The 22,143-nt window shown below is 34.0% G+C and overlaps 1 protein-coding gene across 3 annotated transcripts in view; it reads left to right on the forward strand.

Moving 5' to 3' along the window:
- Positions 1-22,143, forward strand: part of LOC143223300 (arrestin domain-containing protein 2-like) — a 100,824-nt gene that overhangs the window by 41,894 nt on the left and 36,787 nt on the right. For all 3 annotated transcript variants that reach the window (XM_076451097.1, XM_076451096.1, XM_076451098.1), the window contains 2 exons: positions 9,877-9,999; positions 15,155-15,381. In XM_076451097.1, the coding sequence (XP_076307212.1) occupies positions 9,877-9,999; positions 15,155-15,381 (350 nt within the window). The remainder of the gene's footprint in view (positions 1-9,876; positions 10,000-15,154; positions 15,382-22,143) is intronic.

Here is a 22,143-nt window from a genome sequence, read left to right on the forward strand (position 1 = left end):
TTCTCCCAGCCGTGGGGGCGTTATAATGTGAGGGTCAATCCCACTATTCGTTGGTAAAAGAGTAGCCCAAGAGTTGGCGGTGGGTGGTGATGACTAGCTGCCTTCCCTCTAGTCTTACACTGCTAAATTAGGGACGGCTAGCACAGATAGCCCTCGAGTAGCTTTGTGCGAAATTCCAAAACAAACAAACATTATTGTCACAAAAATTGCAATTTGGAGCAGCCATTGATTCAACAATGGACTGCACTCTGGAGTAATTACTACTGTCAAAAGAAGCTACACGTTGGAGCAGTAACTGTTATCACCAATAACTATTTTAGTTCATGTAATCAGTGGAATTAAACATAATTGTTGGTTGGAGAATTAATCTGGTGTAGTTTTTCAATCATGTGTATTCTCTACCTTTGACTTCTCTTTCTTTCTCTCTCTCCATACATATATACACATGTACCAGTTAAGTTTCTGTATTTACAATAATTATATATTTTTCAATAACCAGGTTTTTGAAACAAGTAACAGGAGTTCATGTGGGAGCTAACTATTCCATTTGTATAGCAAATTTATATATTTATTTAATGAGAACACATTTATCGAAAACTACTCAAATCCATATATTTTTACCTTAACTTACAGATATATATAATTATTATAAATAATCCTGAAATGTTATTAACACTATTTATCTAGCAGAATTAGAAATTTAAAATATTTCACTATCTAATACAGAAGCACATTATTTAGATTTAGAAATTAAAATAATTCATAAGGATATGAATGTAAATATTTTTGATAAAAGAAAATATTTTGCTTTTCCAATTTATGGTTTACGCTATTGTTATAGTAATGTACCATACACTTCCGTTATAAACATTATAACTGCGCAATTATTCAGACATTGTAAAATTTGTAATAAATTACAATATTTTTTCAGTAACGTTGAAATACTGATACAAAAATCTGATAGTTAAAGGATTTAATAAAGAAACTTTAAATAAAATTATTAAAATATTCTGTAACAAATATAATAATGTATTAAATAAGTATAACGAAATAAAATTATACAATTTTACTAAAAATTCTAATAACTCTTTTTAGTTTTGGATAAGGCCATTTAAGAACTTGGCACTACTTTATACGGATGTACACCTCGCAGAATATAAAGGCTTGTTTAGAGCATGATAGTCACAGCAGACTTAATAAATGGGTGGTGGTTGGGAGCTATACTACTTTATTTTGATAACTGTTTGTTTGTTTTTGAATTCCATGTGAAGGTAGCCGTGCATAATTTAGCAGTGTAAGACTAGAGGGAAGGCAACTAGTCATTATCACCCGCCACCAACTCAAGGGCTACTCTTTATCAACAAATAGTGGGATTGACGGTTACATTATAACGCCCCCATGGCTGAAAGGGCGAGCATGTGTGGTGTGACGGGGATTCGAATCCGCGACCCTCAGGTCGAGTGCCCTAACCATATTCAAAATAATTTAAATTTATGATTTTAATAAAATCATGGTGAAACCAAAAATGAAAGTTTATAGTGACATATTTCTCACCCAGTATTAATGAGCTGTCACTCTCATCCTGGCTCAGCATGGCCAAGTGGTTAAGGCACTCGACTCGTAATCCGAGGGTTGCTGGTTCGAATCCCCGTCGCACCAAACATGCTCACCCTTTCAGCCGTATGAGCGTTATAATGTAACGGTCAGTCCCAATATTCGTTGATAAAAGAGTAGGCGAAGAGTTGGCGGTGGGTGGTGATGACTAGCTGCCTTTCCTCTAGTTTAACACTGCAAAATTAGGGACGGCTAGTGCAGATAGTCCTTGTTTAGCTTTGTACGAAATAAAAAAAAACAATTTGTTGATGTATTCTGCTATCTGGTTCACGTTGCTATGGGTACCACGACCGTTTCTTGAGTTTACTACATCAAAATGTATGTTTGTTAGACTTTGTTCTTTGTTTCTCTGTGAATATGGATGAAAAATGAAACATCTTATGAGTACTTGTTTTAGAAGTCAGTCTAGAAGGATGTTTAACAAATGATTAGTCTTAACTCTAAAGTAGCTCCGTCAAGTCTCACGTGTTGGTTGTGACATCACACATTTTATTCTTCAACTACACACCTGCAAGTTTCAGATAATAATCCGCCTGACAATGAAATTCGACCAGAGAAAATAAAGGAGATAGAGCAGCGCCAGGAGTCACAGTGAGTTATCGTAGTACCATGTGATCAGTGTCACGTGACAGCGTATGTTTGTAATAAAAGTTAATGCACCTTTAATCTATGTGCTAAATGCATTTTACTATTATGTGTACATTTCAGTAAGACGCGCATGCGCGGACCCCAAAAGTAGGCTCTGACGATCGGAGTCAACTTCCTCCACATTTTGAAAAGCTTGTTTCTTTGTTCGTATAAAGCTACTCGATAGCTACCTTTCTCTAATTGAAAGTGATAGATCAGAGGGAGAACAGGTAATCAACAATATTCCCTACAAACTACTGGGCTACTCTTTTACCAAAGAATAATAAGATTGACATTATAACGTTCGGTGACGGGACTCGAACTCGTGATACACAGGTTACGAGTCGAACACCCTAACCACCAAGCTATACCACCCCTTCCGGAGGCGTTTACAGCTATTCTAAAGTGTAACGTATTAAATGCTTAACTTGATGTGTTTCAACTGTATCCTAAAATTAAGACACGTACGCATGGATTAATCACATTTTTTTCTTTCTTCTAACTACAGAAAAATATTTTTATCCCACGTTGGTTATTCCTCGGGTATCATTTCTACTCGCTAATTACCTACTAATGTTTTAAATTGTATTAAGTGTGAATACGAAATTGGTAGAGAAAAGAAATAAATTTGTATATTTTATTATATTATTTTTGTTATTAATTTATATCCACCTTTCCTCATTTCACAGTTATCCGGTAAATGTGACTTCTATTATATCAGACTATTTTACTAAAGTTTTTAGCATCCTATATTTGTATATCAGACTCTCCCTACACCTCCCTTTAGTTGTTTTTAAAGATGTAGCATATTTTGACCAATAAAAGAACTAACAGTCGGAATAAACATGGTCTTTAGAGCTAAGTCTCGGTTGTTAACGACATAATTACATTGAAAACCTATCATACTGATTCCTCCAGAAAAAAAAAACAACATTTAACGTGTTTCTGTTAACTTTCAGACTTTTTGTTTTTATTTCTTTTGTATGTCGTTTTATACTTATGTAATCAGAACTACATATATTTATGCATTTTGTTCGGGCAAGACTTTCTTTGTTTTATTTCTTATTGACGGGAATACTCACTTTATCCTGTTCATTTCCAACTTCATTCGTTTTCTTAAGTGATTCCACGCATATACCACATATATATTATTATTGTATTTTATTGTAGAAATCAAACAACCTTCTTTATTTTTAAGAGAGTAACTCTCGTTCTCGTGCTCTTATCGTGACGTCATCACAAGTTTGTAGAAATAAAAGCTTCTTGAACTACCTTCTTAAGAAAATGTTTATTTTACTGTGTATTTTACTAACTTTCCCGCTTTTCTCAAAACGTAAAAGTCAAAAGATTGCAATTATATATATTTTATCTAATGAAAGTTATTTCTTCTGGGAAAATCACGACCAATTTAAAGCTTCACAAATGACGTCATGTTAAAATTTGTATGTGTTTAGAACTTGGTTTGGCTGAGCCTGAGCTGAAAAGCAAATATTTAGACAATTTAGAGGTATCATTGGCTGAAAGGTCAACGAGGAAATTGTCAATATATATTTTTCTCTATTTTCTTATTATTTTCACAAAAAAACAGACACGATATATATATATCTGTGTGTATGTATGTGTATATATATATGTGTTTATGTGTATAAATATATGTGTGTGTGTATGTGTATATATATATATGTGTTTATGTGTATAAATATATGTGTGTGTATATATGTGTATATATATGTGTGTGTATGTATGTGTATAAATATATGTGTATGTATGTGTATATACATATGTGTGTGTATGTATGTGTATATAGCCACTGCTTGTAGCACTTGTATGCTCTTGTTTTTTTCTTTTCTTTTTTCACATAAATATCTTGCGAGCGGCTCGACAAGTATGTGGCGTTATCGTAACGATAGTGGGTTGTACTCACTAGCAGGAATTTTTCCACAAACTAGTGAGGTTCTAAATAGCTTCGTTACCATGACAACTGTATTCAATCACTTAGTATAGCTCTTAGAAAGGATGATTTTTTGAAAGACTTTTTGCACATACATACATGCGCGAGTCAATAAAAGCTTCCTGTTATACCATGTTTCTGCCACCATTACTTGGAAACACACTGATTTGTTCTTACAAGGTGAATGATTTGTAGTTTGGATTTAATGGTGTGACCTGTGATGTGATGATTTTAATGAAAGTTAAAATAGACTTACAATCTTTCTGTAATTTTTCCCGACTACTCACTCTATAAGAATGAACAATGAGCTTCTTGGGGTAATAATACTCCTTTTCTTTTTGAATACGTTTACAAATATGAAATTGTAAACGAATTCTACAATTTCAGTTATATTTTAGTGTTAGCCTTATATCCAAAAGGTGTCAATAAATGTTAATACCCATACTTTAGGCCAGTTGGTTAAGGCACTCGACTCGTAATCCGAGGGTCGCGGGTTCGAATGCCCTTCACATCAAACATGCTCGCCCTTTCAGCCGTGGAAACATTATAATGTGACAGTCAATCCCACTATTCATTGGTAAAAGAGTAGCCCAAGTGGGTGGTGATGACTAGCTGCCTTCCGTCTAGTCTTACACCGCTAAATTAGGGATGGCTAGCGCAGATAGCCCTCGTGTAGCTTTGCGCGAAATTTAAACCAAACCCATACTTTAAGCTTTGTATCTTCCTGTATTTAAAGAACTATTTCACAGATCTTAATTTAATATATATATATAATAGTAATGACCTTAGTACAAATAGAGAATTAAGTAATTATACAGGAAGAAGAGTTCAACATGAAGCTTACTTAAGACTGACGAATAGAGCAACAACCACTGTCTTCTGAAACGGAAAATACAACATCTTCAAAAGCACTCATTTAAACCTGTTGAATTATGGACTACTCATGTTGTATTGTGTGGCAACAATTTCAGGTTGTATGGAAATATGCTTAACCCTCCACGCAACTGGTCTGCTAATATACAAAATTACAAACATTGGTTACGTCCTTGGCTCTCTACCAACTGCTGTGTAAGGATATGGAACTGCAGTATTGTTTGTTATATAGGAAGCAATAATACAAGGGATATAAAACACATACCTCTCTCATATAGTAAAGGTATAAACACTTATTTTGTAGGAAGGTGAGCTCATGATAATAAATCAATACAAACAACTGATGTCGTGCTTTGGGGGTTGGATTTTGACCTGTACCAAAATATTTTCATGGAACGGAAAATTATAGACAATGCTTGAGGAGTGTTTCTGAGTGGACTTGAGATGAATGTCAAAGATTAAAGATAAAGAATGTTTTCGAAAACGTATGTGAAGGTCAGGCAGAAGTCAGATGAGGCTATACACCAAACTCTTGAGATAGCTTTTCTTACTCACCTTTTATCTCCAGTTCATGAAATTAGAATGAACCTGAAATCATTTTCTCACCCTCTATTATATGTTATTGGAATGCACTGCATAGTGCACAACCAACCTTTGTGTATCTACAACATAAAAATTTCAGTCAGCCATGTCTTTATTTAAGAATCTCCATTTTTTTCTAGCCTTCCCATTCACAAACTCAACCAACTATTTGCCCATGACCAGCATTCTGGAATGGCTTGTAACATCTATTTAGTGATGATTTTGCCCCTTCTTTAGATAATTTGGATATAGATTATGTTGGTTTTAGCAACAATAAAAGTCATTAACGTTACTTTTTTATGTGAAGTAGTTTATCTTTTTCAGCATACGTATTATTATCATATCTTCTCTAACGTTTTCCATGTGCTTTCATCTTCAAAATATAAGAAAACCAAGTTATCTATATAGTAGTTAGTTGGGACTTGCTTTTAAATAACGTCTCTATATTCGCTAGAATTATCAAATTTACTCTTTACAGAAGGTCGTTTTAAATCAGCTGGTGTCATTTTTCTTGTATTTAATGTGTTAAAGTACAATTATAAGTCATATTACCATTAACGTGACGTGTACAAAATGGCTTTTATTTTATCATTTAACATAAATAGCATGCTAAATATTATCTACAGTTTTGGTCCATATTTCATCCAACTGTATTGTTTTGCAGTGTAGTGAGCTATGTGATTACTTGATGCTTTCTCACGTATTCCACAGTGGGAGAGTGGTAAGTTAACGAATTGGCAACGTTACAATTCTGGGTTCGATTCCCCTTGTGGACAGAGCAGCTAGCCTAATGAGGCTCTTCTTTAAATAAACAATGATTCCTTCATACAGTGTTTGTAAATAAAATATCTGTATTTTATATTTACTAATCACACACGTACTCTACAGATTCCTTTTTCTAGCCTGTATTGTTTACTTTTATTGCACTCATAAAACGACATTTTTTAGATCATAAGTTTGTTTCGTGCACAATTTAACTTGACCGTTGTTTTTCATTCACTTTTATCCCTTCCTCATTATGTTTCTCTTTCCGTTTTTAGTTTGCAGTTCTCTGTTTTTGAACTCTTTTTAAGTTTCGTTATTATTATCGTAATGATTCCCTGCTTTTATGTTTTTAAATTGAGATGTAGAGTCGTTGTGTGGAATGCTGCGTTCATTTATCTTTAGTCAATATCTTTTATTCAACCCTAAAGGAATCTAGAATGTTTCCACCACGCATTCGATAAATCAGGCACTTTACTTTTAAGGAATTTCAGTCATGGTCGACCCACCAGATATTGATTTTCACATTCTGTACTATCGTTCACTGCGAGGAAGAAATAATAAAATCAGTTTACTATAAAGAGAGCACTAAAAATGAAACACGATAAAGTTGAACAATATATATTATGTAAAAAAATGGCGGAAAACAGTCTTATTAACCAGGTTATTAATGACAAATCAATGAAAATTGTCACTCCACAGTATAGGGAGTGTAAAACAAATGCAAGCCAATACTATATGTTACTGAATAAAGAAAACCTGGGTCTCAATTTTTTTTCAGTACAGTAATATTGCATCCAAAGTTTACCCTAAACATAAGACTGAAAAAAAAAGACACATTTCACTAGCCGATTACACGTGGCGCCAGTGCTCACTTGGGGTGCCAGCAATTGGTAGGGATAACAGTGCATGATGGCTAAGAGTGAGTTGCAGGCTTTTATAGTAATCTCTTTAATTTTTTTCTTGTCAAAAGACAAAAACTTGTCAAATTCTCTGTAAATGTCAAATCTGCATGTGACCTCTTCATCTTCATTTTGCTTTATTACGCGCAGTAGATTCAGCTACCCAATTATTTGCTGTACATTCGAATGGAGAAAAATAAAGTTCTCCGTGACGGGAGACGGAGGCGAAACGGGAAAATCGTGACCCCTATCACAAATGTACATGCACACAGGATAAAAATTGTATGAAGTTGAGGGTTGTATATCGCGTAATAAAAAGGTTCTTCTGGTATCATACATATAAGTAAGAGTTCTATTATTGTATGATAATGATTCTGTACACGATTTTTGATAACCACGTGCACCTGTGCTAGAAACTCAAGATTAACTTGTACACGCGTCTGGCGTTTCGTATGGTATAACTAAAACCGACTGTAAGGTGCATGAAATACATTTACACCAAAATTTATTAAGAACGTGCCTTTGGTATTTGAGTAATAGTTTATTAACTATATGAAGTTTACAACAAATATCAATAATGATTTTGAAAAATATAATGAAGTTTCATGACTAAAATAAGTCTAAATTAGAAAGAAAATAGTCCTAGCTTGCTACAGAATTTTAAATACTTCTGTACTACTAGGTCAACACGCAGTAAAACCCTGACAACGTGCCCAGACTGATAGTTATTGGTCACTATGTCCATAGATTTTTCCATTATTGCAATCGAAGAGAAATTATTCTCTATGCAAGATCAATAGTGTAGAAAATTATCATTTTATTGCTCTATGTGCAAAAGAGAAAAGAAAGAAAGAAAACGTTTGCAGAGGGAAAATAGAATTTATACGATGACGAAGTTCCATAACTCATCGCCCTCTAGTGACACAGCGGTATGTCTGTAGACTTACGACGCTAGAAACCGAGTTTTCATAGGAAGAGCACAGATTGCACATTGTATGGCTTCATGCTCAATTAAAAGCAAAATATAGCTTATTCCTTTTCACAACGTGAAAATCATACATGTGTATTATTTATACGTCTTAAATACATACTGCATATGTAAGTACACAAAATAATTTCTAACCTGCATCAAAAACATTACATTTTGTTAACAACAAACATAAAGAAAAACGTGAAAGACTGTCATTGCTGGCTATATGACATTGCTGGCTATATGTCAACATTCAGATTTATGTGATGGTAAAAAAAAACGTTGTTGAAACTACTTTCAGCCGCTTAATCCTCAAACTACAGATTAGTTTTTATATCGTTCACTGTCAGTGGGATCCACGTACTGTATCGTGTTCACTAAACTTATGTTTTTAACCTCTTACAAAACTCAGTTAAAGAACTATCTCAAACAATTCAATGGAATAATTTGTTTTAATTGTAAGATACATTGAATGCTCTCTGCGCTAATTGCTGGGATTCATTGCAATATTGGTCATATTATGATTATTTTTTTTATGTTTCACTCATACATTATTATTATGGGATACACAAGCAAGTTGGCACGTAAATAATTTAGGGAAGATATGTTAAAAACCAATTGGTATCTCCTATCAGTAATTCTAGTTAAACAGTTTTGTTTCACTGAATCTAATGTTAATGATTATTTAGGTTAACCGAAAACTAAGGTACTAGAAATGTATCATTTCAATCAAGTGCAACAACCACTAAACACACTTTTTGTACTTTTAAGTAGTTTTAAGAAAAATGAAAATATTAAATCATAAGAAATTTGTTGTTGTTAAATTAACAGTGTATTTCTTGGTTCGGTTATTTTGAATACAATGCATCCCACCCAATCACATTAAAAAAATCACCTTTTATAAGTATTTGTTTTAGGTTATTTACAACTAACTGTAAAGATTTTCTAGGTTTACTGCTGACGATGGGAACTATTATAGTGTCTTCGTTAATTTTTTGTTAACGTGTTCTGACATTGTATTGTAGATGAGACGAGAAACTTTGCTTATGTCATTAATATCTTATACCTACGTTGTGAAAGACACTTCCATAATGTTTTTAAAATTATTCCTGAAACTAAAGGTAAACTGAGTCATAGAACTAAAATGTATGATAATTTTCAGTGATTATTTCATTTATTATTACAGTAAAACTCTTACTTTGAGCTGTCGATAAATTACTGAACAGGAAATTCCAGAATTTTATGTCCGAAACCCTCGTTAGCAGCGACGGTTTTCAACTAATAAATTATCGCATTCTGTTCATCAACTGTTTTTATTTTATGAATTTATGCATATATCATTAAAATGGGATGATAAATTCATTATATTGATTACTGGGCCAATATTTAGTTCTGGTATGTGTAAGTAGATTGTTTTGATTAAAATTAGAGATAATAAATTATTTTTATTAATTATTTTATTATCTGTTTCGATGAATCAAATTGTTTTCGGTAAAGGTTATAAAAACTTTCCTTTTCATTCTAGAACATTCTACAAAATACCTTTCATGTTTACGAAAATTATATGTTCTTTATTAATGTTTTTGTCTTAATAGCCATCCGTGTATTATTACGAGGCAAAGCACACGCAGAATGGAAAGTAGTGGTCAGTGGCGACCGAAGAACAGTTAAAGATGACCAAGTGTTTTTGGACAGTAGATCAGTCATCTGGGGTAAAGGTCAGTGTAAATAAAAAACTTGATTCTAGTTGTTGTTGTTTTCGTTATTATAAATGTGAGATGTTATTGGAGTTCTTTAAAATCTAGAAAAACAAAAAAACATCAACACTGAAACAAATATTAATGTGTTTTTTATATTTCAAACACCAATATTTGCTATATTGCTGTAAAAAGGACGTGGTTTATGGATAAACGATGGGTCGAAGATGAGGTCTGTTGTCTGTTGTTAGATTAGAGCAAACAGTCACTTGTTCTTATCGCGGGTTCGAATCCCCGTCATACCAGATATGCTCGCCCTTTCAGCCGTGGGAGCATATGATGTGACGGTCAATCCCATTATTCGAGGATAAAAGAATAGCCCAAGAGTTGGCGGTGGGTGGCGATGACTAGCGGCCTTCCTTCTAGTATTAAACTGCTAAATTAGGGACGGCTAGCACAGGTAGCCCTCATGTAGGCTTTGCGCGAAATTCAAAAACCAAACAAATAAACTTTTTGTTTGTTTGTTTTCTTATAGCAAAGCCACATTGGGCTATCTGCTGAGTTTACTTAGAGGAATCGAACCCCTGATTTTAGCCTTGTAAATTCATAGGCTTACCGCTGTACTAGCGGAGAGCCACAAACACGTGTTCCTAAGCATATCTGAAGCAATAAAGTCGTTACTTTCAAAAATTAAATAAATATTTAGGAAAGAGAAACTGACTAATGTTAGAAACTGAAGTTTTGATGATATGTTTCTTTTTGTTGATATGATATCTTAGTTTACAAAGAGAGAAAGAGAGAAAAATTCATTAGTTTAAATTATCATATAAAACTTTACATAAATTTAGGACTCGACCTATTTTATTCGAAAGGTGCGATCAAAGTTTGCCTTGATATAAAGTATTTCTAAAGCAAAGCTTCTTCTGTTCTAGACCATTCCATTATGACCTTATTTTACACTGTGAGGATGGTTTTCAACATACTCATGACATCTATAATACACTGCGGGCTTACTAGAAATAAGGCCAAGCACGGCCAGGTGGGTTAAAGCGTTCGACTCGTAATTCGAGGGTCGCGAGTTCTAATCCCCGTCGCACCAAATATGCTCGCCCTTTTAGTCGTTGGGACCTTATAATGTGACGATCGCTCAATCCCACTCTTAATTGGTAAAAGAATAGCCGAAGAGTTGGCGGTGGGTGGTGACGACTAGCTGCCTTCTCTCTAGTCTTACACTGCTAAATTAGGGATGGCTAGTGCAGATAGCCCTCGTGTAGCTATAGGCGAAATTTAAAACAGTTTACAAATAGGTTTTAACGTTTAAATAGGACGACCATCCTCTTTCAGGTCTCTACCTTCAACAGGACTGGTTAAGCACTGGAAATAGGTCTTCTACAGAAAAATTACTTTACAAAAAACATTGATTTGTTCGTTTGTTTTTAGCAACTGGATAATTCTGTCCACTCTGGGATATTGAACCCCGAACTTTAGCATTGTAAGTTATTAATTAAACTTACCATTGACCCACCGATGAACAAAAAATAATGAAATTTCACCCAAATCTTTCTTTGCCAGAGATGAGCCGATGAACATAAAAGTTTCATTGTTCGAAAGCTGTGATACTAAATTTATCGTTGAAAGGAAACTTGAACACGTTTTATCAACTACAGGATATTGTGATAACCACTACAGTCATTCTTTATGTATGACCAGCTCCGGTTTTAGTGTTAAAACATAAACATTTAAATGCATTTTTTTAATCTTGATGAAGATAAAAATATTTCCTGTTTTATATATTTCAAAATGTATTAATGGCTAAAAATTAATTGAGAATTCTGCTATAAAAGGAGAAAGAACTTACGTAGTTTTCTTATATTTCTTTTAAATAAGCAGCGCAAAATTTCGTAGAGTAGTAATAAGTGCGTAACACACACACACACATATTTAATTGTTCGTCTTTACTTTCACAAGTGTAATGCACTAATTCACTTAAAGTTACGTTTGCGTCTAACAACTCGACTTTCTGGTTCAATAAAACGATTTCTTGACATCAGCTGTTTTATTATTTTTCATGGTTTGTTCTTATTATAATTCATAACAAATTTTGATAACCACTACGAATAGAAATTAAGCCTTCATAGAGTAATGAACAAAAACAGCATAGGGTTAAGATAACTCGATATATATATATATACACAAGAATAAATTATACCTTGTGATGGTGAGTCACGTGGAAGTGCTAAAACTAATGACTTAGGGAAAGCAACATTCTAAACTTTACTAACTCATAACGTTATAAGTCGTATTACTTTGTAAAAAACTGTAGTAATAAATAATCATTATTTGTTTACTTATTATGTTTTATCTCTTTGCACTTATTGTATATTTCATTTAAATAGAAGTTTGGAATTAGTAAAGAACATTATTCGGTTTTCAGTTTATTATTATTATATGCTTCAGTATATTGAATAAAATCGTGATTTGCATTTATGTAACAAACCTAGTAGCATGGTCATTTGGGTCACTCTTGGAGCCATAGCTTTTGAGTAGCTCTCGTATGCAGTCTGTTGTATACACTAGATATAGTACGAATATTTAACTTTACATGGTAAATTTGGTAAGTGGTATCGTATCACAATCATTAACAAAAACCATAATCCATTTTTATGAGAAACTGTAGCATTTCTCTTAGGGTAACGTCAATTAATGGTTCATTAAATGTATGTTAAGCTCTAACATTGCATATCTGAAAGTTAATAACACAGTCTGAAAACTTTAACGTGTGCACATGATTCCTAAATATTTTAACGAAACAAAACTGCTCGCGTTACTTATTATTTACAAAATTCTTTGAGTGACGTCATACTTCATCATACAACATTCAGTAACCATAAAAACATTTTAGTAATAATTCTAGACGTTTCACACTGTGTACACGTGGAAGGGACAAAACAAATTTTCTGATGTGTGAAAAGGTACCATCGATTTCAAAACAAATATGTAACATTACAAATACTGAGATGTTATATGAGGTGTTAACAGTAAAATAATCAATACCAAACCGTTAATCATGTTGTTGATTGATTGTTGCAGCTGTCGACTGTTGATAATAACACCTGGTATCTTCGATGTTAATTTTTCTTTAAAACATAGATGGTTCTGACGCCTCAATTTGACCCATATTTCTTTGTTTCTCAATTACATTAAGTACAAGGAATATCGCCGTCTGAAAATTCACAATTTTCTATCTGAACACATTTTTATGGTATGAGTGTATGAATGTTTTGGGTTGGAAAAAATAATAATATTCCCTTCTTTGAAAACGATCAATTTCAGGTGGCTCTACACTGCCTACAAAATAGCAAACAATGTCAAGATATATTTATGATACTTGCTGTTCCATCATGAATTTATATCAGCTGTGGTTGTCACGTATACTTGCTCATTTGCATATTAAAAGTAGTTTTAACATAACATACTCAACCCTGTTTATTTATTGGTAAAATGTAACAAGGAAAGACTTAGTTGATGCATGACATTAATGGAAATAGAAGGTTAAATTCTAATTTTCTTTCTTTAACTTCATATATAGTGTTATTAGTTCCGTGTTTTATTATGTTATTCATACACACGACAGCCATATACAAGAAACAAGTTTTGCTTATCGACATCAGTAGTGTATTTTTATTTTGATATTTAAATTTAACCTCTTTTCCGTTTCTTTAATAACAGTTATTTATGTTTTGAATGCCGTATCACACTCGAGGTTTGCGAAAATAAGTTAAAATGGATAGACGGTGTATCACCATCGCAGAGGCGAGGGAAGGAGCGCTTTTAACGGATACCTCTCTTATTATGGTACATACTCTCCTTCATAGTCGGGGAGTTTCACTCTGAAAGTTGTTTGTTTTTACGATACTACTGGTGTATATGTAAAAAAATACTACAGCTGTAGTAATCGAGAACTTTATAGTAAGTAAGAAAAGAGGAAACATTTAGAACAATTTCGTGCAATTCATTCTGGTCTTAAGGACACATTAGTGATAAACTTGACTTGTTCATTAGGTTATGACACGATTGTTTGTTTTTCTCCTATGATTTGTTTGTCTGTAGGATAAAATTTATTCATCTCATAGATGGACATAAATTAGTTACTGCTGTAGAAAAAAAAATGGAGACAGCATTCGCTTTGGACATTCAATGGAGTAGGTTCCTGGTATGTCATAAGTTACGTTTAACATTTTAAACCTATAGGTTTAAAGGCAGACATAGCTGTATTGCTAGATGTGTGAGGAGAACCAGACGAAACATCTAAGCAGATGTAGAGATACAGACAAATAAGCTTACGTAGAGATAACAATATGGAGAAGCAGTGTAGCTTTACATAACAATACAGAGAAGCAGTGTAGCTTTACATAACAATACAGAGAAGCAGTGTAGCTTTACATAACAATGCAGAGAAGCAGTGTAGCTTTACATAACAATATAGAGAAGCAGTGTAGCTTTACATAACAATACAGAGAAGCAGTGTAGCTTTACATAACAATACAGAGAAGCAGTGTAGCTTTACAGACGTGAAGATTCAGGCGATTAAATATAGACAAACAGATAGGAAGTGACAAACAATAAAATGTGTGTATAAAAAAAGATATATGAAACAAAAATAGGTAGAAATAGAGAAAGTAACAGTTGGTCAAATAGGTGCACATATAGAAAGAACACTGAGAGACAGAGAAGTAGATTTGGTTTACAATAATGTATGTTATGAAAGAAAAATAGATCATTAAATACTTAATAATATACCTTTGAATGAATTTTTAACGAACTATGTTAAACTGAATTCCCTGCTTATGATATAATTTCGTGTTGTATTTATATTATTAATATTAACCAACTTAACGGTTAATATAAACACAAAATAAAAAACAAGAGTTTTTAGTATATAATTTCATTTTGATGGTATATTGCACTAGAAAGCATGATAATTCTGTATTTTATCCTCACAGGTATAGACCATCGATAAATGGTTATGAGAAAATTTCTTCAGATAATTTAAAGAAATCGCTTTTATATTCCATCTTATAAGCTTGGTAAACAGCACTGATATACAGAAATAATTAGATAAAAGTTTTCCATTCAGACATTAAGAGTGACTTGAATTTTATTTAATTTTTTTCAGAGAAACTGGATGGTATAGTTCCCATCTTGACTCGAGGCCACCATTCCTTCCCATTTAGGTTCCAGCTTCCAGAGAGTAGCCTCCCGTGCAGCTTCGAGGCACGTCATTGTACCGTTCGTTACTACGTCAAAGTTACATTGGACATTCCATACGCCTCCCCCCCTCAAGGCATGAAGTACTTCACAATTATAGGCCCACATATTGATTGTATGGACGAGCAGTATCTGGTAAGTACTCTTGATATCGAATGGTACCATTATTTAGAGTTTCATATTCTACAAGGTATCCCAAAATGATAAGGAATGAAGCTCTAATTTCAAGTTCCGCTTCTTATTAACAAAATAACTGTGTATACTTCAACTATTCGAACATCATTCTTACGATACGTGACAAGTGACCACTGAAACACAGTTATTTATATACATATATATATATATAACGTATATAGTGCACGTATTAATTAAAGATGCTTTAAATTTTACAAATCATATAATATAGGTTTACGTTTTAGACAGATTTTCTTATGATCTACGGTAATCACGTGTTACTAAGCCTAAGAGCCCCTTCTATCACTGAAGATGGATGGCTCTGGTTATTGATAGTGCTATGCGTTGCAATTATCACAACAGACAGTAATTTTTACACCACTCCGCTTTACGTTAAGTTCTTTATCTATTTGTGGAGAAGACTTTTGGGGCCTCTTTAAGACATTCGAAATCAAAGAAGTCCGTGGGGGTATTAACAAATGGTATAGCATGAATTCTCATCTTTAACTGGATTTTGCTCAAGAATTATTATGTCGATTGTCGTTTGATGGAGTCATATCTTATTGGTATCCAGTTGAGTGGTGCAGTGTTTCAGTATGTTGGACTGATGGTATGCAGACACCAAGGTGATATTTTTTATTCTCTCTTTGCATTTATACCTTGTCTTTATATGTGTATTAAACCTGCCATCACTATAATTTCATTTAAAACACCTTCGTGAAAGGATCTCTCTATACCAGACTGGTTGGGTACCAGAACAACGAAAACATTTGAAACTGATTTTAAATCTTTAGTTAAGAACTATAATACACAATGTTTCATTTTCACCAAAAAATTTACTAAAACAGTAATTACAGTGCCCTGCCTGTAAATCACTAATCTATATTTTACGCAGTTTCAATTTTCACGAGGATTACTTTTGACATACGCCTCATTCACTAATTATCATGGGTTTTTTGACATTTTCCCGCGTTCTTCATATCCTCTAGTGAGTCAGCGGTAAGCTAACTGATATACAGTGCTAAAGTTCAAGGTTCGATTCTCCGTGATGTACAGTGCGCAGATTGCCTGCTTTATAGATTTGTGCTTAAACAAACAACTGTGTGTCATGAGATGATTCTGTTTCAATGTAATATGTTGACGAGCTTATGTGAAAAATTACTTTTTAATTTTTATTTTTTTATTTTTTCTGTTTTTCAATATGTTTGTTTTTCTTATAATAAAGCCACTTCAGGTTATCTACTGTGTCCACCGAGGAAAATCTAACCTCTGATTTTAGTATTGTAAATCCGCAGTCTTTCCGCTCTCCCAGTGGCGGACCATATTTTATGATAAATTTAAATGTAGATGTTTTTTTAATTTACTATCGTGGCAAAACATGAGTTGATGCATCATAAAATGTGTGCAAAACAATAACTGTGTTTAGGTATTGTATTTTTGTAGTCTTTTATTCACCTCAGTGAACATATTTATACAGGATTTTTCATATAAGACAAGCGTTTTGATTATAAGAAACAAAATTAAGTTTGAAAACAAAAAAAAATTAACTAACTAGCACTTTTACAGTTTGTTATCTTTTGACACTGAAATATTGACTGTTTATTTATATATATTAAAATAAAATTATCTAGTTTAAGATATAATATCTGATTTAGGTAAAAAGAAAAGAAAAAAATACTGTTTATCTAACTAGCTATCAAAAATTCTGATTCACGAATCATGTTTCGGGACCTTACGAGTCGTGGTAGTTCAGCCTGCTGTACATCATATTTAAATTATTGTATATCCTCCCCCAAAAGGATGATGATATATTATATGGACTTTTGCATGTACTTAGTAGACGTATGGTTTGTGTCCAATGTGACGAATACTTCAACCTGTCGAATTCGGATTTCTCTCACATATCTCTTGACAAACGGAGAGAGCTTATGAACGCAACTCTCGCGAATTACATTGTTTGTTATTCAAACTGGAGTTCTTAGATTAGCTGCAATGAATAACTGTGTTTTAGGTTATGGTAACAAGTTGTTTAATTTTCTTCACAACTTCCAGTGTGCTATTGGTTGCAGGTTATGGAGTAGTCTGTTTTTCTCGCTAGAGTCACGCCTTCCCTCCCCCCCCCTCTCTCTGGTGTTTGGGTGTACGTATTTGTGTACCCAGGAGGGTCAGGTACACTAGACTTCTTCCTCCTTCCATAACTTTGTTGTAGTGACCTTATTAATTTATTACGAGTAAATGCTGAATGGCTGGAATATTGTTTGTTTGTTCGTTTTTGAATTTCGCATAAAGCTACTTGAGGGCTATCTGTGCTAGCCGTCTCTAATTTAGCAGTGTAAGACTAGAGGGAAGGCAGCTAGTCATCACCACCCACCGCCAACTCTTAGGCTACTCTTTTACCAACGAATAGTAGGAATGACCCTCACATTATAACGCCCCCACGGCTGAAAGGGCGAGCATGTTTAACGCGACGGGGTTGCGAACCCGCGATCCTCAGATTACGACTCGCACGCCTTAACACGCTTGCCATGCCGGGCCACTGGCTGGAATAATATGATAACTTTAGTCTGGTCCTTTTCAGGGCAATGTCCATTTATATTGTTCTTTCATACTTGTATTATTATTATTATTTTTTATTAAGTCTAGAACGTAGGTGGCCTGTTTTATTTTAGTTCTATTTAATTATTACTATTATTATTATTATTTTAAATGATTTTATCTTAATGATCTGATGTACAGATTTAACGGGGAGAGGTGTTTAGGTCTTTCTTCATCATGTATGCAATATCTGTCTAGTTCGCATAAAAACTCATTTTTTTCGCCAATTTTTATCAAATATTTTATTCTACTATGTAGAAGTCTATCTGGTATTGTTTGTGTATTTGAGTAATTGTGCATGAACTCTGAGTAAGTGGTTTTAGGTACTCTGTATGCTGATGTAATTACTGTATTCTGTAATGTTTGGAGTTTGGTTTGTATTCGTTTTTCACTTACATTGATACACGCAGGAGCTGCATAGTCTATTACTGGTCTTATGTATGTCTTGTATATTTTAATGATGTTTTCTGGTGTTGTTCCGTAGTTTTTACCAGTTAGACTCCTAGCATAGTTTATTCATTCTTCACCAAATTTTTGTTTTGATGTTATTTGATATATCCATGTAAGTTTAGAATCATATGTTAACCCTAAAAATTTTGCAGATGTATCAGTTTAGAGAAGCTTTCCGTTCATGTGGATCTGTGGTTGAACTTTTTAATGTTTCGTTGATTTTGAACATATTACTAATTGTGTCTTCGCTGTATTTATTTTAATTCTATATTTTTCACAATATTCACATAATCTATTTAGTTGTGGTTGTAAGTTAGTGGCTGCTATTTCTGGTGTAGGGGCACTTTTTCAAATTGCTACATCATCAGCGAACTGTGACGCGTATCCATGGTTTGGGACACCTTCCCTGTTTTTGTTTGTTTGTTTATTTCGAATTTCGTGCAAAGTTACACGAGGCTATCTGCGCTAGCCGTCCATAATTTAGCATGTAAAATTAGAAGGAAGACAGCTAGTCATCACTACCCACCGACAACTCTTGGGCTATGCTTTTACCAACGAATAGTGGGATTGACCGTTACATTATAACGCCCCCACGGCTGAAAGGGCAAGCACATTTGGTGTGGCGATGATTCAAACCCGCGACCCTCATATTATGAGCAGAACACTCTAATCACTTAGCCATTTCAAGTCTCTCTGGTTTTATCGATATAATCTAATAATAGAAATACCTCTTTCTATGAAACGCTACAGTTCTGTATTTTATAATTGCGTAGTGTTAGAACCTTGAGCCGGAAAGCCTTATAATGCAACAGTCTTAGTATGGGAACTTTTGAGGCACGTATGACATTTGAAAATCGTCACAATTCAACTGAAATTCAACAAGAATATCACAGACCTATTTACCAATGTTCCAACCTCAGAAACCCCACAATTCACCAGACAACGACTGCTGAATGACAACTTTCTACCACACAGAACAGATATGAAAATAGACGCCATAATGGAATTAACAATTATTTGCCTACAATCAACCTATTTCCAATACAACGAGAAATTCTACGAACAAACAGATAGTCTAGTCATGGGATCATGACTGTAATCTGAGGGTCGCGGGTTCGAATCCCGGTCGCACCAAACATGCTCGCCCTTGGGGCCGTGGGGGCGTTATAATGTTACGGTCAATCCCACTATTCGTTGGTAAAAAGTAGCCTAAGAGTTGGCGGTAGGTAGTGATGACTAGCTAACTTTCCTCTAGTGTTACACTGCTATTAAGGGACGGCTAGCGCAGATAGCTCTCGTGTGGCTTTGCGCGAAATTTAAAAAACAAACAAACAAAACAATCCTCAGACAATAAATCATCATCAATTATTATTTCAGTTATACCATTTTTATCATTGATTCCTTAACTTTTAATTTTAAGATTTTGGCAATTTTGAGCAATTCAGTTTTGTTATACTTTTATAGTTACTCGAAGAATTGTGATTTACGAAAACTTGGATAATCGGACATGATCAAATATTGTTGGCACTGATAAACATAAATTTAATTAATACTTGAATTTTAACATAGAACGAATTTTGACTCAGATTTATATATCAGACACGATCCACCAGTTTATTATATTACGTATTGCAATTTATTTCGGACGTTTGTTTGTTTGTTTGTTTGTTTGGAAATTTCGCACAAAGCTACTCGAGGGCTATCTGTGCTAGCCGTCCCTAATTTAGCAGTGTAAGACTAGAGGGAAGGCAGCTAGTCATCACCACCCACCGCCAACTCTTGGGCTACTCTTTTACCAACGAATAGTGGGATTGACCGTCACATTACACACCCCCACGGCTGGGAGGGCGAGCATGTTTAGCGCGACGCGGGCGCGAACCCGCGACCCTCGGATTACGAGTCGCACGCCTTACGCGCTAGGCCATGCCGGGCCATATTTCGGACGAGTTTCCGATTTATTGTTATGTAGGTTTAGTATTACGATTTCAAATAAACGGAAATTTGAATTTAAAAGTTAATTGTATGTCAATGTATCAAATTTCTGATATTTGCCAACAAGACTAGAACACACAGTTTTCTTTCTTAACTCAAATATATTTTAAAATGCAAATAAGAATACAATTTATAATAATGATTATTGCAAATAATGGTTTATATACAAAAAAATTAAAAAATCACAAACAATATTCAGTGTTCTGTATTCTCTGGAACTGAATATTTTATTGGCGGCCCTAGTCTACGATGAGCGAATTAATTCTGAGTTGATATTGTTAAACTTCTCTTAATGGGAAAGTTAGCTAGCTCTATATCTGGTTGGCCTCACTCGGCTTATAAGCTCACTTTTTACCGAAGGAGATATCTAATGTTCTTGTAGTTAAATCACTGAAATTTGCAATGTTTAAAATCTATAAACGTTCCTAATGAAATATCTGTAGTTTTCCGATTGTTGATCATTTGTCACAATTATAGCTTTCGAGGCTTATAATATACTGACTGTGGCGACCAAACAATATTCTGTTACTGTCTCTTGGCGCGTCGACTTATAATCTTTTGGAGAAGTTCTAGAAAGTTGACTTGGCCCAATAACATTCAAAGATACCCTAGTGTTATCGTAAAACATATATTGTCGATTCTTATTCTCGAGAATCCACAAATTTGGAGAACAGGTGGGACTTACGGTGATGACTTGCTGCCTTCCTTCCGATCTTTCGTTGCTAAATTAGGGACGGCTAGTGCAGATAACCCTCGTGTAGCTTTGCACAAAATTCAAACCACACTACCAAAATACTTTGAAATGTACATACCGTCAAAATACACAGAAATACACGTACTAACAATATACTTAGGAACTCATAGACTGCAAAATACTTAAAGATAACACACTGCTGATGTTCTTAGAACCACACACACACACACTACCATAATATTTAAATGCTTATGGCACGCATATTGCCAAACAATTTAAAAGCCCACATACTAACTAAATACTTAAAAACATACATACTACCAAAATATAGCTACACAGTCAGTCAGTATCAGTAGTGTACTTTTCGTCCCTTGCTAGTACAGCGGGAAATCTACGGATTTACAACGCTAAAATCAGAGGTTTGATTCCCCTTGGTGGACTCAGCAGATAGCCAGATGTGGCTTTAGTATAAGAAAACACACATACTAACAACATACTTAGGAACTCATAGGCTGCAAAATACTTAAAAATAACACGAGTCACGTTGTATAAAATTATTTCATTCTTAATTGTTTTTACTGAACAAATCGTAACCGTAGAAGGTTATTTTGTTCTCCATTATTTTATTCTTGTTTTATAATAACTAAGCAACACTTCCAAGAAGATTACTGTTGACTGAAGGTTAGTAAATTACTTAAGTAATTTATCCTAACTTCAATTTGGCATAGGGGAAAGGTAACATTAACCTAAGTTTATAATTAACTGTTATAAAACAGGTAAATTGTTCTTATGTTAGAGGAGCGTCTATGTATCTTTAAGTTCAGTTTGAAGGACAGTTTAATCCTAGCAGCCACTTTTATCTGGCTTTACAAAATATGTTAAAAAGTGAACAATGGACTAATTTAGGGAAGTGTGGCAAAAAAGAATTTAGCAGTCAAACATTCATATTATCACAGTTATTAGGCCTAAGGAAATTTATTGCGTTGTCTGCT

The sequence above is a fragment of the Tachypleus tridentatus genome, chromosome 8 (assembly GCF_004210375.1).
Source record: "Tachypleus tridentatus isolate NWPU-2018 chromosome 8, ASM421037v1, whole genome shotgun sequence".
NCBI classification, from domain to species: Eukaryota; Metazoa; Arthropoda; class Merostomata; order Xiphosura; family Limulidae; genus Tachypleus; species Tachypleus tridentatus.